Source organism: Vipera berus (assembly GCF_964194415.1).
Source record: "Vipera berus genome assembly, chromosome: 1".
Lineage (NCBI taxonomy): Eukaryota > Metazoa > Chordata > Lepidosauria > Squamata > Viperidae > Vipera > Vipera berus.
Window position 1 is genome coordinate 148,742,371 of NC_138202.1, and position 18,722 is coordinate 148,761,092.

The 18,722-nt window shown below is 38.4% G+C and overlaps 1 protein-coding gene across 4 annotated transcripts in view; it reads left to right on the top strand.

Annotated features, from left to right (window-relative positions):
* GALNT13 (polypeptide N-acetylgalactosaminyltransferase 13) overlaps nt 1–18,722 on the top strand; it is a 206,813-nt gene that overhangs the window by 109,127 nt on the left and 78,964 nt on the right. For 3 of the 4 annotated variants that reach the window (XM_081344089.1, XM_081344091.1, XM_081344090.1), the window contains exons 5-6: nt 1,172–1,379; nt 5,199–5,369. In XM_081344089.1, the coding sequence (XP_081200215.1) occupies nt 1,172–1,379; nt 5,199–5,369 (379 nt within the window). The remainder of the gene's footprint in view (nt 1–1,171; nt 1,380–5,198; nt 5,370–18,722) is intronic. The other variant, XM_081344092.1, reaches the window with a different exon arrangement.

Sequence of the window (18,722 nt, forward strand, 5' to 3'; positions counted from 1 at the left end):
GTTTTTCCATATGGAGTTGGATCCTTTTGGTGCGCATTGAAAATATTATTAAGAAAATATTTGAAAATATGATGATGACATTGCTGTTACTTTTTTTGTCTCTTAAGGCTGGGCTGCTTTTTATTATGTGCTTAAATAACATGTTTATTTGACTTTTAAAACAAGAGGAGTATTTTATAGCATAATCCTGTACCACTTTATTCAGCAATCTCATTAAGTTCAATGAGGCTTGTTCCCTGAAATATGTTTTAGGATTGTCCTGTTCATGAGATAATGATGTGGTGGGTTGTTGTTTTTTTTAAATAGTGTAGAAATAGCGTAGCAGTCAGAATCTTTTAATTCATTTTACAGTAATCCGTTTATTTCATTTCTCCTGCTATATCATTATGCTATTGTATCCTAGAATATTTTCTTTCTAAATTGCTAAAGAAGTTAGAATCAAGCTGAGTAGTAGTGACTGCTTGTTTCAGGTGGGTTGCAAAATACACTCTAGAGGGCTCATGAGTGATCCTAATCCAGAAATAGAATGCCTTCCCTCTGTGCCACCATCTGAAGTGAGAACATTCTGTAGGCAATCGAATGATCTTCCATGCTCTGTGGACTCACATTGAACCCCATGAGAATGAGAAGGTGTTGGGATTTGTGGCTGCAAGATATCTTTTTAAAATATACATAGACGGTGTTCTGTTTGTCCAAATGGTGCTTTATTTTCATGCAATAATATATAGATTACTGTGTTCTTAAGATCCTGTAAAATAAAGAATGTTGTATTTAGTTCAGTGGTCTTGGATTCCTATTTTTCCCTCCACCCCACCCTCCCCTTGTTCTTTCCTTTTTGCAACAAATTCTCTCTCTTTTTGTTGGTTTTTTTCCTCTGTATTCAGAAACCTTTGACCTTTTTGATTATTTTTTTATGGAAAGGAAAAAGCAGCTCGTAGATTCTTATTCTATTCTATTCTATTCTATTCTATTCTATTCTATTCTATTCTATTCTATTCTATTCTATTCTATTCTATTCTATTCTATTCTATTCCATTCCATTCCATTCCATTCCATTCCATTCCATTCCATTCCATTCTATTTTACGAATGTTGGTGGGTTGTTTTTTTGTATCTCGGAGTTTACCTTGAATAAACTGTGTTGTATTTTCTTTCTTAATGGCATTTGGCAGATTTTCTGAAGCTCCCATTAGAGAATTATGTAAGAAATTTGCAAGTGCCAGTAAAAATTATTAGAATGGAACAACGGTCGGGACTGATCCGAGCTCGGCTTAGAGGTGCTGCTGCTTCTAAAGGCCAGGTCATCACTTTCTTGGATGCACACTGTGAATGCACTACAGGTTGGCTGGAGCCCCTGCTGGCAAGAATAAAGGAAGACAGGTGAGAATTAAGAACAGGTTCTGTTACTATGACAGCCCGCCCCTCCCTCCCCCCTCTCTCTCTCTCTCTCTCTCTCTCTCTCTCTCTCTCTCTCTCTCTCTCTCTCTCTCTCTCTCTCTCTCTCTCTTTGTTAGTAACCACTCTTTTCCTGCTGTTTGTATCTCAACTACCAGAAATGTCCTGCTTCAATAAAAGAACAGAAGAATACTATATTCTGTTTGGTTCTAGTCTGCTACTCTAATCTTGAAGCACACATACTGAACTTTGCTGATGGATTTAAAACAGTGCCTTCCTGCTTAATGGGTCCATTTTTCTTCTGATTGTCAGTTGAAAGACCTCTGACAGCGAGTATGACATCGTTTCTAAGAATATGGATTTGCACCAGGAACATCTAGATTCATTCACTAAAGTATTCTGCAGTAGTTAGGCTTTCTCTAAGAATTGTTTATGTGAGTGTTGCTTTCGGTTTACATAGGGAAGGTGAGGTAAGATAGTATAATAGTATCTAAACATTTGTTTTCTGTAGCCCAGTCATCCGTTACAATCGAAAAACATCCCAGATGACATAAATACTAATTTGTAGAAAATGCAGAGAGCAAACACAGTCTCAGAAGTTTTTCTATTATCTCACGTGGGAAATGCTTTCTGACCTGTTCAGACATTCGAAAGAAAAGGTGGCGCTTCCCTTTCACAGTTGTCTGCTGCTTTATTCACACACAAAGATATGTAGATTTACTTGAGTAAAGTCTGTGCCATTCCATTAATTAAGATTTTGCTAAGAGCTAATAGTTCCAAGGGGACGCGGTGGCTCAGTGGGTTAGGATGCTGAGCTTGTCGATCAGAAGGTCGGCAGTTTGGCGGGTCAAATCCCGAGTGCTACGTAACAGAGTGAGCGACTGTTACTCATCCCAGCTTCTGCCAACCTAGCAGTTCGAAAGCACGTAAAAATGCAAGTAGAAAAATAGGGACCACTACAGTGGGAAGGTAACAGCGTTCCGTGCGCCTTTGGCGTCTAGTCATGCCGGCCACACGACCACGGAGACGTCCTCGGACAAGCGCTGGCTCTTCGGCTTTGAAACAGAGATGAGCACCGGCCCCTAGAGTTGGAAACGACTAGCACGCATGTGCGGGGGAACCTTTACCTAATAGTTCCAAAATAATAGAGCCTGCAGTTATCCAAGAATACATAAAAGCAGGAATATCTTCACATAGTTTATATGTGACATATAGGATAGGGGCTACAAATATGGATGGTTTTCAAAGGGAATTTAAAAAAGAATAAGATTATCAATTGCTTCTAGCAGTTACTATAGCAGCATATCTACAGTACATATGACTTGCTGTTATCAGAAGCAGTTGCTTGGAAATGCAACTGGGAGGGTGCTGTTGTACTCAGGTCCTGCTTGTTGAATTCCTACAGCAATGAAACCTTGGGGCTTGGCGCGTCAAAAATTTGGAAAATGCCTACTTTGATTCTGTTGGTGTGTCTTTCACACATGTGCACCCCTGAACAATAGAGAAACAATTCTCTATCTCCAGCCCATCTTGGTCTAGTGGCACTATGTGACAGTGCTTCGTGCCATTCCCTTAGAGGGCATGAGCCTTGGGGAATGCCGTGATTGCCTCTGTGGCCCCAGCATTCCCCGGAATCTGCCACATACCACTTACCTTCAAGCAATGCTCTCTGTTGCCTGGTTCCCAGCTAGGTTTTCAAAGTTTTCCAAAACATGAGCAGAGTCAGGATTAGTTCTTATTTACTTTATTTAGTTATTTATCTGATTTGCTGCCATTTCTCCTCAGAACAACTCTGGGCATCTTAGTAGCAATCGTAGTGGTATGATGTTCCCGGGTGTAGGAGCAATCAAGGAAAAGGCATGATTCCTGAAACCCGCTAAATGAAAATCTTTAGTAGATGGAGTCTGCAACATGTTACTCCTGCCCAATGGAATGGATGGAAATAATGGGAGTAAGGTGGACCGATAGCACGTAACACTTGAATTGCAGCTGCATTGGCTTCCGGTTGCCCTCCGGGTGAGATTCAAGGTGCTGGTAATGACCTATAAAGCCCTAAATGGCTTGGGTCCGGGATATCTGAGGGAACACCTGCTGCCGGCATCAAGCTCCCTTCGTCCAGTGCGCTCCCACAGGGAGGGACTTCTCAGGGTGCCGCCGGTAAAAGATTGCCGGCGGGTAACACCCAGGGGGAGGGCCTTCTCAGTGGGTGCGCCTGCCCTCTGGAACCAGCTGCCCGTGGAGCTTAGGACTGCCCCCGACCTCCGTTCATTCCGCCGGGACCTGAAGACCTGGCTCTTCAAGCTCTCTGGCCCAGGCTGAGAATTTTAATTTTAATTTTAATTGGGGTTTTTTTACTTTTTCAGTGACTGTTGTAATTATTTTTAATTGTTTTTAACTTTTGTATTTCCTGTTTTAAATACCCTGTAAACCGCCCTGAGTCCTTCGGGAAAGGGCGGTATATAAATCCAAATAAATAAATAAATAAATAAATAAATAAATAAATAAATAAATAAATAAATAAATAAATAAAAAATAAATAAATAATGCCAGTGTAGTTCTCGGAGCAAAACATGGGCACTGAGAGACAAACCTATAACTACTGGCACTGCTGCATTCTGGACCAAATGAGGCTTACTGACATTCCTTAAGGGCAGCCCCATAGAAATCATAGCTTAACCTGCCCCTGGTTCTCTCGGCATCAGAACCACGCAAGAACTGCAGTGAAAAGACAATACGTGATGTGCTTGAAAAGAGCTTTCTGTAAACATTGGATAGACCACTCAAATATTGATAATTTCATAGAGCCGTAGAATTGGAAGTGGCTATTGAGATTATTGAATGCAATAATCTGACTCTTCAATGGAGTCAGTGAAATGAAATCATGTTGACAGATGGAAGTCTAGCCTTTTGTTGTGTATTTTTTCTGTGGTTCCAGTCATTAATTTCATTGTGAACTGAATCTGTCATCTCTGTTTCCACATTTGTAGTTTGAATTCTGCATACTCAATTTCCATTATGGTTTCCCCCCCCCCTCCCCTTTCTCATTAGGTTTCTTGGAAATATATGTTTCTGATTGTTTGCTAGCTGATAGACCTCACATGGTGAAAAAAAAACTATTTCTATTTTTGTCTTCATCGGAATAGCTAGATTTTGAATTCAAAATAAGCAAAAGCTTTTTATACAGTGGACGAGTGGAAACACAATGAATGTTGCTCCATTTCCTATCTGTGACTTCTTGTTAATCGTTTGTATATTGAGTTTATCCATTTGGGTTTTGCTTGAGGAAAGCTTGTGTGCTTTGGGGTAAAATAAAAAGAAAAAAAAAGCAAGACCTAAAAAGAATTGTGCATACTTATATGTTATGGATTTCGCAAGGTGTGGATGTGCTTAATGTGCCATGAATAATGCATCTGGATTTTAAAAACAGTAATCCACTCAAATGCTTGTGGAAGCAGGTATTTCTCCCCCCCCCCCACCTAACTTGGTCACAGTTCATATCTCCAAACGGATGCAGCAATCTCTGGAGCTTTCCCTAGTTTCAGTTGCCAAGGCTGCATGGATAAATCTTCAGATATATTGTTAACAATGTTTAGGAAAGGGAGGAGAGGGAAGCCTTCATGTCCTGCCTTCATGCTTTCTTCTCCTGAGTAGGTTTTGATTGTATTTATTTAATCAAGGTGTTAATGGGTTTCAAAAGGGATCCAGCCCTTTACATACAGCCTTACCTCTGTAGATATGTGCATTTGGACCAGACTGATTTCCTTGACGGGAAAATATGTTTGCATATTTATTTTTGTTTTATAGAAAAATCGTTGTATGCCCAATTATCGATGTAATCAGTGATGACACATTTGAATACATGGCTGGATCAGACATGACTTATGGAGGATTCAATTGGAAACTCAATTTTCGTTGGTACCCAGTTCCCCAAAGAGAAATGGACAGAAGGAAAGGAGACAGAACTTTGCCTGTGAGGTAAGCAGAGACAGAAGATGATTTATGAGCATTAATTATTTTGTGGGTGAGTGAGTGTGCGTGCGTGCACGTGCGCACACACACACATATACATATATGCATATGTATATACAGTATTTATAAGACTTAAGACACGGGATCATGTACCACACAGATCAGGAAAATAGATGTGGCCTTCATTGTGGTTGACCATAATGAGTGAATGAATAGGGGAAACAAGCAGGAGTTTGGCAATGGAATTGTAGGGGAAAACCTTAACAAAATGCCCCTCTAAATCAATGCTGTACTCATAAGCTGAGAGCCTCAGCAAGAAACCAAACGAAATCAAAATTTATTACTGTCGATCACTTTAAAAATAATGAGGCTGAACAGACAGGACTTTAGAGTCCTGACTTGCAATGCTTTGGCTATGTTTAATGCTCCCTGAAAACAACCTGGCATGTATTTGTAGCAAGTTCAAATGTGTGGATTTTCAAAATCAAAATCAGAGGATTAGAGCATCCGGTGCCATATTTCACAGAGAAGAGAGAGTGAACATTGATCAGATCAAAGAAGGTGCTACAATAGACAGAGAAAGTAGCTTTCCCTAAGGAAGAAACTCAAACAAATGAGCCATGCCAATGGGTTGGGCTGAATACAAGAAGTAAGAGACAGTGAAGATATTATGCAGTGCTGAGACTCAGATTCAGCTTTCAGGACCTCCTGGAAGGAGGCTATAAGCCTTAGGAAAATTAAAAGGAAAAATTGAGAAGTAGGAAGATGGTGGGTCCTGAACGGCAGAGAGAATACTGCTGTATCCTACAAGTAGACAAAGAGAAACTGAAACGATAAGAATTTGAAGCAAATCTATGTTAACCTGACCTATCAGCTTGTGAAGGGCGTTAGCTGCTAAGAGTGCCGAGTTATGAAAGAGGGGCTCCTCAGATGTATTAAAGTCCACTGACAGTTATTCCTTTAGTAGGATAGAAATGCAACAAATAACCCATTTGGCTTAACATTGAAAAGATGAAGCCTTGCCAACAATACAAATATGGGAGACCAAAATCAGAGAGAATGCAGTGATGACAAAAACTGACCTTTTAGTTTTGTAATGCACGTTTAACTAGATTCAAGCAGGAATGCCCCTCTTACATACAGGTCGTCTTACGTCACACAGGAAAATGGGTTTAGACATGTCGAACGTGGTTTGCAAGAAAAAAAAAGTTAAAGGATTCCACCATTCTCAACACCATCCTTCTAAGCTTTGCAAGTGATAAGCTTTGCCATGTGAACATGTCTTTAACATTCCATCCTTTAATACTTATTCTTTTACTACTTAGTTCAAATTAAAATCTCAAAGTCTTTATAGTAACACTGCTTCAGTGTGGTTACTCATTTTCCAGTTGCTGCTAAGCTTCAGGCAAAGGTCCAGGCTCCAGGCAAGACCCCCCAAGACTACCAATAAAGGAGAATATTTGTAGCTTGAAATGAAGAGTCCTTGGTGCTCTCTGAGCTTGGTTGTTCTCTTGCAGACATTTCACTTACCCAAACTGTGTAACATCTTCAGTGCTAGCCATCAGTTACCTAGTTTGGGCAATGAAATGTCTGCAAGAAAACAACCAAGTTCAGAGAACACCCAGGACCCCTCACACAATTTTTGTCTTTCTCCAAATATTCTTGCAATAGTTGGATGAAGTGCTGCTTCAGTATGGTTGCTCCTTTTCCAGTTGCTGCTAAGCTTTCAGGCAAAGGTCCAGGCTCCAGGCAGGAGTCCCACCAAGATATCCTACTTACTGTAGCTTGTGGTCCTGACAGTTGAATGAAATTCCTCTTGCTGCTTGTACTAACTGCCAATCTGTAGACATTGCATCCTCTTCTGTAGGGCATTTGCCTGTACCTTTCCTGGTATCCTCCACTTCTTTCCCATTCTGTCTTAAAAGGTAAAGGTAAAGGTTCCCCTGCACATGCGTGCTAGTCGTTTCCGACTCTAGGGGCCGGTGCTCATCTCCATTTCAAAGCCGAAGAGCCAGCACTTGTCTGAGGACATCTCCATGGTCATGTGGCCGGTATGACTAGACGCCAAAGGCGCATGGAACGCTGTTACCTTCCCACCGTAGTGGTCCCTATTTTTCTACTTGCATTTTTAGGTGCTTTCGAACTGCTAGGTTGGCAGAAGCTGGGACGAGTAACAGGCGCTCACTCTGTTACGCGGCACTCGGGATTCAACCCGCCAAACTGCCAACCTTCTGATCGACAAGCTCAGCGTCCTAACCCACTGAGGCACCGTGTCCCATTCTGTCTTAGCATTTGCTTTTTCTAAACTCAAAGACGGGAGAGGGTGAAGCTGCCTCTTTATGTCAGCACGTCCTTGAAAAATACTAGACTGTGGCTCAATTAGCCCAGCAGCTGGAACACCAAATTTTACATGCTTGTTAGCACAGGTCTAAGAGAAATGTGATGGAGGGGACTTGTCTGCATGATTGCAGCAGCTTTTTAAACAAGCATATAGCAGTTTCAACTTCATTCCCTCATACCCATCTCAAAGGCTTCTTCAGGGCTTTGACAAACTGTTTTGTAAATCCAGTCAGGAGTCATTATCCGTGCCATTCTCTTGGTTTGTTATTTGTATTTCCATTCTAGCTATCATCTCTCTTTTATAAGCCACATTTTTTTAAAAAAAAATTCAGCATTTCAGCAAATTCTTTATATTCTGATATTTCTGCGTTAGATGAGATGTGTTTCAGTGCTTTTCCTGTAGATCTTCCAAGCCATTTACTTTTATATCTGGCATTTCTTCTTTAACAACTTTGGGAAATAATCTATCCATAGAAGTAGATGGTGTTGATATCGTAGCTGCTAGTTTCTGCTCCATCTTCAGAAATCTCCTAGAGTAGATAAAATTTGAAGCCACTTTCCGTCATTTTGTCCCAATGCTAAAAAAGCCAACCTTTTTTTTTTTTAAAAAAAAATCTTTTTTCTTTTTATGCCTATGGTCTTAAATCATAAAGTCTCAAATTTCTGTTATGACTTAAGGTAGACTAAATAAGTTTAGTTCTCATGAAGGTGCTATTTATTTATATAACTCTTATAGCAGAAATCCTACCATTCCAAATTGTTTGGCCCCTTAATTCATGTGTAACTTTTTTCAAATTAAAGTCTTATATAGCCTTTTGCCATTTTTTTAAAAAGAGGTTCTTTACATTCTAAAGCTTAAAGTTAATTTTTCTTTTATTCTGGAATCAAAGTAAACTGACCAGCTAGCTCGGCAAACTTGTTCTTTTGAAGATCTCTTTTAGCCTTAAGACAATTAATTAGGTAATTTCCCAAAGTAATTAGAAATTAGCGAACCCAGTGTCCTTAAAACAACTCCTACTAGTTGGAATAATGATAGCTTTCCTTCATCTCCCAGTGTTCAAACCCATGGAAATGGCTATCCTGCAGTCCCCTGCAAAGAGCAGCTGTTTAGAATACTAGTGGACGATCACCTCTCCTCTCCATATCCAGGAAAGATCTGTGGTACTAGTCCTTCTTGCCAGTTTTTTGTTGTGGCCACAATGTCATCTCCGCTTGTTTGGAGATCTGCTGACTCACTATTCCTCACCAAGAAGTCTCCAAAAATAACAGTGAATTTTAACAGGGACAGTGCAGGTAGGGAATCTGATCATCATAAAGTAGAACCACTACTTCATTTGAGTTGGAAAGCATACTTTTTTTTTTGGATGCAATTTAAAATTTCACACTTTAGGCTTTATCAATAATATACTTTTTTCTGTGCTCCTATTGGCTATGATAGACAAAAGCTTCCATCACAGTTTATTAGATTTTCAGAGTTCATGAGATTCATATCTTCACTCCAAAGCAAAAAATGAACAAAAAGCATAATAGCAAGACCACTCCTCCAAAATGAGCAACATTGTGCAGTATGTTTCTAAAGTAGGATGTATCATACGACTATATCAGTTTTTTAAAAAATTAAAATAAAATCCCATTTAATGAAATTTTAGCCTTGTTTAATCTTTCCAACTCACAGTAATATTTACTTTTGTGCTGGTTGGTTATACTGCCTGGGGAAAAATATATAGGAACCTTATATTTACGATTGTAATTTTTTTAACAAAACATTGGAGTGATTTAGTATAAAGCACCTGTAGGAATCATAAGAAAGCTTAACTTAGTGTGAATGTTTAGCCCCTCTTGTTTATTGTACTTGCTGTTGATTTGATTAACTGTGATGGGTGGAAGAACATGTGGAAGAACATTTATAATTCTGTTGCAGTTGGTATACCATCACCGAGTAAACATTAAGCTTAGCGGACTCTTACACACTGTAGTAGCAGAAGGAAGGTAATAAAATAGCAGCCCATAGATTAATGAAGCTCAACTGTGCTTTGATAGCATTTGGGAAATTTATTGACACCATGATAAGTGATTCAGTCAAAACCCTGACAAGACTGTGGCGTAGAAATGTCTGATACACTTGGCCCTGTGCAGGTGATGCAAGGCTCTCATACGGAATAGCTAAATGGACTTCTGAATTGTTTAGCACGGAATGATTTCAACAAGAGTTAGAGAGACACTTTAATAAACACAGCACCGTGTCTTTCTAAAAGACCACATTACAGTATACTGTGACATTGGTGAGGGTGCAGAAACCACACCTCATTGCTGCCATTGCATCTGTTTCACTGGCCATTCCAGTAGAAGTGTCTCTTGTGTATGGCTGTGAATGCACAGATAATGGGGAACAACGTTTGCATGCCTTACAAAGGAAGAAGCTGCCTTACTGCTTTAAAATGGTGCCACGTTCACACATACACATTTTTTATGATTCACCTCTTTGAAATACCTTGTGCAGTCCTAGAAATACATCATCAAAATGCATCTTTTCCCCAGTGACAGACTTACTCTTTAAGAGCCTTGGTGGAGCAGTGGGCTAATGCCTCCTTAAGTAACACCAGCTGCCTGCAATTAGTGCAGGTTCGCATCCCACCAGGCTCAAGGTTGACTCAGCCTTCCATCCTTCCGAGGTAGGTAAAATGAGGACCCAGATTGTTGGGGGCAATTAAGCTGACTTTGTAATAATGCCGATGGGGTGTGTGTGAAAGCCCTAATAAGCAGGCATATACATAGAATGAAGGCTACTGCTAAGCTTGTAAGCCGCCCTGAGTCTTCGGAGAAGGGCGGGATATAAATGGAATTAAAATAAATAAATAAAATAAACACTCTAGTATGTAAAATGATTAACCAGATGCCTTCCTTGACATTTTCTTTATTTCAAAGCAACCATGACTGTTGCTAATTGTATCAAGGAAGTAAAGGGCTTCTTGATGTTCTTTTGCTGCCTTTTTTTTCCCTTTTGACCCTTTTTTTGCATTTGAAATCCTCCAAAAATTATTTTAGAAAAAGGTGGTAATTGTGTATGAGAAACAGATGAGCTTTGATTATGAAAGACCCTGGATCACATATTTTCCAGATGTGAGCCTCTAGAAATTAGATGGAAGAAGCTGAATTTATTAAATCCTAGACCATTTACTGAATATTAAGAGTATTTATGGAAATGTTAAAAAGGAACAGGCACCCCAAATAGAGAACTATTTCAATGTATAATTGAAATAGGTAGACGATATTTGTAGGAATCTGAATCCAGATTCAACTTCGGTGGGTTCCCAAGTCGTAAGGAAAGAGAAAAGGAATAACCGTATTGCATTGCCAGGCATTGCTTTTGGGTAAAACAGGGAGAGTTCAGTAAGAAACACTGCAATCGTGCCTGGATCAGAGTTGCTTAGCTCTTGGCATTATATAATTATCAAGGTAACCAACTTCCCATTTAATAGCTTGAATCTTTTGCATATACTTAAAAGGCAAACTTGCAGTTCACACGGCAATAAAATAAAAATATATCAAAAAAAGCCAGATAGCTGAAGAACCTAAGAATGCTTCAGTTAATATGAACGTTTGAACATATTTCTATCTTTTAAAAAAATATATTGGTACGTTTTAAGTTATATATACTAGGATTCAAGAAGCTACAAAATGGCTGGAATGCACACTTGAAAATAATTATTCTTGTGTTTCATAGGAGTTATAATGAATTAATGAGATGTATTTGATTGTAAATGTGTCTGTGGATCTATTCAAATAGTTGATCACGTTTCTTAATTACAGAACATAAAATATTGTGTTGGAAAGGTTAACCTTTCATCTATTTGGCAGAAATGATCAAAGTAGATCATAGAATGTCTTCCTTTCCCAGCAATTAAAATATCTTCTTAACACTTTGCAAATATAGAGTCCCAAGACTTAATTTCTTTCTATTTTCTTTTTGTCTTTTCTCAGAAAGTCCTATAGTGTTAACACATTTCTTTTGCAAATCCAAAATGAAAAAGATATTCTAGTCAACTCTTCTGATGTGTTATTTATACATCACTCTTAATTGTTAAGACATCACCCAGTTTCATTTGTATATCTAGTATAAACTATTTATTTATATCATTCTTATTTATTTTATTTATTTATTTTAATTCCATTTATATCCTGCCCTTCTCCGAAGACTCAGGGCGGCTTACAAGCTTAGCAGTAGCCTTCATTCTATGTATATGCCTGCTTATTAGGGCTTTCACACACACCCCAAGTGGCATTATTACAAAGTCAGCTTAATTGCCCCCAACAATCTGGGTCCTCATTTTCTGTAATTTTTGAATACCCATTTGAATCAGCCTCAGTCTTGTTAAAAACAGACAATCTTAAAAGTAACATCTGAGTACTTTGGTCCTGAATATCCTTAAATTTGTCCCAAGTTAGTATAATTTACTCCATTTGGCATTAATGGCTCTTCTTTAATTATAAAGCTTAATTCTTTCTAATTACCTCTAATATTCAACCATCAAAAACTCTTATTTTCGTGATAAACTGTATTTTCTTATGGGAAGATTTCTTAAACTTAATTTTCTCCCCAATTACAATTACATTTTCCCACAGGAAGCATCCTTAAAATAATTTTCAAAATCTTATTTCTAATCTTGTCCCCTTAATCGATTTGTAACTTTCCAAAATCAACATTTTCATCACTCTTTGGTATTTATTCCAAAAGAAATTTTAAAGTCTTTAAACTTGCATAGAACTTTTTTTTTCACTAAGTATTGAAAGAGATTCACATGATGTAATGTAACTTGTGGGTTCTTAATATCAAAAAAGTATTTAACAAGCAATTAAGTGATTAAGATTAGGAAAGGAAGTATACAAGTCCAGTGTCATTTTGAAGGCTTGGAACTGTGACTTAGGCATGGATAGCAATTCCCTGACTCAGTGAGCTGTAACCCACTGGAAACCATTTTGTCTTATGGTCTGTTCACAAGGAACTACTGTCTGGAGTGAGCATGGGCAGTCCTGAGTCCTCTCCTTGTCCAGAGAGGAATTCCAAGAAGTTGCTCCATTTGCCAATTTGTCATTCTGGTGCAGTTGTCATCTTTGCTCACTGCAGAGCTGACTTCAGTTTCCCATAGCTTCCCCAGAAATCACATTTTTTTTAATCTTTAAAAAAATTGCTGAAGAATTATTCAGAGTGACTGAATAAGACATCAAAACAAGACAGAAGAGAGGAGGTCACAAAGACTAAAGCTAAGGGTTCAACAAGAGCTCTTGAGGGATACCATCACCTTTCTTTATTTGCACAAGTTTTCTTTTTCTCTCTTAAATAAATTATGTCTCTCTATCTTCACATGTTTCCCTTTACATCCTTTCAGAAAATATGCGGCTGATGGACTAATGGATTTCTCTAGTATTTTGAGGCATGTGTACTTAAAGATAACAAGGCTTTGCTAACTGCCTTGCATTAATTTAAATCTTGTAATAATCCCAGATCTTCCTACTGTGTTATGAGGATCAAATTTAAACAAATTCTGAAGCTTATACTCAGTAGCAAATGATTTTATCAATATATACATTCCTTTAAACACAAGTAAATGTTGATAGAATTAATCACAGCCAAGTGGTACAATGCTATTCTTGCTTATGCACCATTTTATTTCATGCAACTTTCTGTTACTATCCCTCTCCCAATATTTGTAGGGGGAGTTATTGAATTGTAGGTTTCTAGAAATATTTTTAATAGTTTTGATGCTTCCAGAAGTCAGGGACAGTGTTGACATACTACAGTTGATTTATGTTTGTAACATCTACTCAGGTATTTAAAACATTGGCTTGTTCCAAACAGACAGGTTACTAAATTTTAGGCTGTTACCTCTGTCATTGAGAATACACACACACACACACACATCTCAGGAGGCAGTTTTGTATAATTTTCTTCCCACTCCTGTTATATATTTGAACATACCAATCATATGGTTGTTTGCGCTGCTGAGCCAATTTTGTGGAATATTTGCATTATTTGTCTATCCTTTGCATATTCATAAATACATTTTATGTAGTACTAAGTTAGAACTAAAAAATATATAGAAATGATCACTTCTAATTAGCCCATGTTTCATTCTGCATGGCTGTTTATAGAGTCAGTGGAATTCACCTTCTGAATAACAAAAAATTAAGTACTTTTTTTGAGGAATAACAAACAAACACTGTTTTAAAATTATCAGGGAACTGAGTGGAGGAGAGATATCAGCTTTACTGAAGTTGCTAGGATTTATGGCAGAGGTTAATTAATTTAGTGACTAGTTATTAAAACCTGCAGGTAATTGTTATTTAAGGCAATTAGAGCAGAAAATGAAAATAATTTACTCTTAGATCTTCCATTACCATTACTGCAATGAAAAGAACTTTTAGGCTATTTTAAAACAGTAATACCTTAGTGTTAAAAACAAATATTCAGAAACACTGTAGAGCAAATTCGGTCATTTTGTTTCAAATCAGTTTTGGAATTTTATCTTTTATCACGATTAAACATCATTTTTACTAGTTTTAGTTACCTTACAATCTTCAATAGTCAACTCAATTCATTTCGAGTGTGTATTTTATTTATATATTAAATTTATATGGCACCCTTCTCCCCAATAAGGCAACTCTGGGTGGCTTACAAACCATGAAAAAAGATAAATACAAAAACAGTTATAATTACACCACTAGATAAAGGCTAGAACCAAGGAGATAGACAGCATGAGAACCAGATCTTACTTGTCAGCGATGAGTACCTCCCTTGGAGACCAAAGCCAACCCGCAAAACCAGGTTTTAATAGCCTCCCGGAATGCAGTTCTCATTTTCCTTGGTAGAGTGTTCTACAGGAGGCTCTTCTCCTTGACCTCACCCGCCAGAGTTCCTTAGTAGATGGGGTTCACAGTAGGCCCCTTCTGCCGAAGCAAGTGGAACAGGCTAGTCCCATTGGGGCGTGATGGCTCTTCAGATACCCTCAGATAATAAGAATGCTCTTAATAAAGCAACAAACCTTTTCTGGAGTAAGGTCTTGTACATTATGATCTGTCTTTTTTTTTTTTTTCCTGACAGAGCATAGAGCAAAACGATGGGCATAGAGTGTGCAGGTAGTCCTTGACTTACAACAGTTGATTTAGCGACCATTCAAAGTTACAACGGCCCTGGAAAAAGTGACTTATGACTGTTTTTCACATGACTCTTGCAGCATCCCCATGGTCACGTGATCAAAATTCAGATGCTTGGCAATTGACACATATTTATGATGGGTTGCAGTGTCCCCGTGGTCATGTGATCTCCTTTTGCAACCTTCTGATAAGTAAAGTGAATGGGGAAGCCAGATTCGCTTAACAACCATGTTACTACCTTAACTGCAGTGATTCACTTAACAAATGTGGCAAGAAAGGTCGTAAAATGGGGCAAAACTCACTTTTTCTTTTAATCCCATTTATATCCCGCCCTTCTCCGAAGACTCAGGGCGGCTTACAATCTAAGCACAAATCAAATGTGCTTAGCAATAGCCTTCATTCATGTATATGGCTGCTTATTAGGGCTTTCGCCCCCCCCCAGCAGCATTATTACAAAGTCAGCTTAATTGCCCCCAACAATCTGGGTCCTCATTTTACCTACCTCGGAAGGATGGAAGGCTGAGTCAACCTTGAGCCTGGTGGGATGCGAACCTGCACTAATTGCAGGCAGCTGGTGTTACTTAAGGAGGCATTAGCCCACTGCTCCACCAAGGCTCTTAACAAATGTCTCGCTTAGCAACAGAAATTTTGCGCTCAATTGTGGTCGTAAGTCGAGGCCTGCCTGTATACTGAGTAAACTAGGATAATGGCTGCATACAAAGACCTTTGTTTAGAGAGAAGATTCTTGAACATGCTTTTTAGGGAGTGTGTAGGAAACTTAAGTGTTAGAATACTAAGATTTACTACATTTAAAGTTACTAAAATATTATATTTTGACAAATATTGATGTATTTTTGTTTTCAAAATGGTGATGCCATTTTATGGTTTTTTTTAATGCTGTTTGGTCTTTTGAGATCACAATGGCTGTAATGAAAAGCAGAGCTGCAGAGTGTGTAAGTAATACTTTTCCAGGCAAGCAAAATAATCTATGTTGATGGCAAATGAATGCCAGACAGATTTGCAACTATCTTTGAAATAAACAGAAGAGACATCTGTGATTAGGTTTAGGGGTATAGCTGGAATTAACTGTAATAGAAGAAACTTGACACTGTGGAGAATCTTTACGCTTAAGACAGTGTTTCCCAACCTTGGGCAACTTTAAGATGTGTGGACTTCAACTCCTAGAGTTCCCCAGCCAGCAAGAAAGCCTCCTCCTCTAACCACAGCTCCATAAGCAATTCCTTCCCAACCTGTATGTAAGTCCAACAAGCCCCGTGGTTAAAAATGTCCATCCCTAACAGGATTCTGTATTTCACTGCATAGTGAATTTTAGGCTTTATTCATGCCAGAGAGCCAACATATCTGTGTCATTTTTCTTGATAGCTCTAATAATAAACCTTAGTTAATCTCTTTGGCCCATCTGTTAGATAGTAATTCTTACCCATTTGATTGCAGTACTCACCTTAAGAAGAGTATCCATGAAATGGTAGCTTAGGCCAGTCTGACTTCTTCCAAAAGTCTTTCAGGCTCTGCTACTTCAGATGATAGCTAACGTCTGAACCAGGCTAGAAAAGCAGGAGATTGTGAATTCTAATCCCATTTTATCTATGAAAGCCAGCTGGATGACCTTGGAGTCAGTCACACTCTCTCAGCCCAACTCATCTCACAGGCTTGTTGCTGTGGGGAAAATAGGAGGAGAAAAGTGTTGGATATATTTGCCAACTTGAGTTATTTGTAAAAATAATAAAAGCGGGGTGTACATTAAATAAATAAATAAAATCCACATCATGCATCTTTTATGTGCATGGAAAAGGCAGATTTTGGAGGGTTCACACTGTGTCAGTTCAAGGGTACCAATGTTGATTTCCAGGTATATATTTTGGTCAGTTTAGGCAATTTGAGGCTATTCTGTCAGTAGCATTGTCCAAAATCAAAATACCTATTGGCACAAATATTTCCACTCCAAAACATAGAGCTGTGCTTATCAATTTACTTTTGTCTTGACATACATACTTTGACGGGAGGAGTTCAAAACGTGCTTGAAAAGTAAGATAATTGCATGGATTCACTTTGTCTTCTTTGGCCTTAAAAAAAATGGTTGCAATAAAAGTATTATCAGTGTATTATGGTGCATTTGTTTGTATCATTTATTACATTTGTTGTAAATATAATTACAATTTAAATTGCAATAGTATTTCCCTGGTATGAAACTAGCCCACAACCCCAAATAGCAACATGCAATCCCTGTTCTCATTGGGGAAAAAACATTAAAACCCAAAATAATAACCACAGTACACAATATTTCCTAATAGTTTAGGAAAATTTAAATTCTTTCAAACCTTCAAGCTATGCTATTTCTACTGATACTGAACAATTTGTCCCCTAGGGCTCTCATTTGTGAAAGCTTGGTCTATACCAAGGGTCTTCAAACTTGGCCCTTTTATGACTTCCTCAGTGTGTCTGGCTGAGGAATTCTGGGAGTTGAAGTCCACAAGTCATAAAAGGGCCACGTTTGAAGACCTCTGCTCTATACCAATTTTGGAAGACTATTTTCAAGGAGAGGGGGAGGACACTAATTAAGGAGATGATCTTTCAAGGCATTTCAGCCCCATGATAGAAAAGTAGAGCTTTCGGAACTTGGCCCCTCTCTCTCTCCAATATCTTATTAAACTGGGACACCACCAGCAGCTTCAGCCATCTCCTACTCTAGACAAATTCAGCCAGTGTTGCTTGTGGCAAAACAATTATTTAATCTACAGGTAGTCCTCGACTTCATAACCATTCTAAGTTACAGCAGCACTAAAAAAAAAGTGACTTATGAGCAGTCCTTGCACTTATAAGCGTCGCAGCATCCCCATGGTCATGTGATCAAACTTCAGACAAGTTTGGCAACTGGGGTGTAGTCACACCTTTTGCAGCATCCCTGGGATCATGCAATCACCTTTTGCAACCTTCCTGGCCAGCCTCCAACAAAGCAAAGTCAATGGGAGAAGCCACAGGCTTTTGCTTAACTACCCTGCGATTCCCTGAACAATTGCATTAATTTGCTTAGCGACTGTGGTGAAAAAGGCCGTAAGATCGGGCGCATCTCCCATAACAATCACCTTGCTTAGCAAAAGAAATTCTGCTCCCAACTGTTGTCCTAAGTTGAGGACCCCTTGCACTTGATTGGGTTATGGCAATTGATTCTTGCATTCTGAAGCTTTAATGACCTGTGCCATGTAAAAGTTGAAACCTCCCGCAAAAGAGAGATCTCGGGTCAAGAGAACCAAATAAAGTCAGAAGTATTTTAGAAGAAATTGAAGCAAAGAAACAAGGATCTATGGAAGAAAAAGATGGTTATTTCATATGAAGCTATTTCATCCCTCCCACGGCCTTCATTACATTCATAGATGAAAACAATACGTTATGTGCATATTTATAACATGAAACTTGAACTTAAATAATTTCATCTTTTGGTAAAAAAAAAAACAACCCACAATGGGCAGAATAAAATCTTATGGCACTCAAGGGGCAAAAGAGATATATCGCATCTTGCATTGAATTGCTGGTACAAAAAGCCTTCAGATATATTCAGTCCTTCACATTTGAAATATTTAAAATGTCTCCTCACAGTTATTAAAAGTATTATTTTACTTGATTTAAGTGACAATTCTTTCTCTCTCTTCGTATGACACAAGCTGCTGCCAGTGTGAATTTTGTCATAATGTTTACTGATCTGTTGAGCCTTGAAAACATAAAAGAGAAAAAAAAATTGAGCCATTTACCCGTTTGTAGTAATGACAGTAACAGTGACATTTTAGAACTGGTTTATGCATCCAATTTTATTTCCTTAATGAATAACAGTTTGGTTGTCAAGTTCAATTT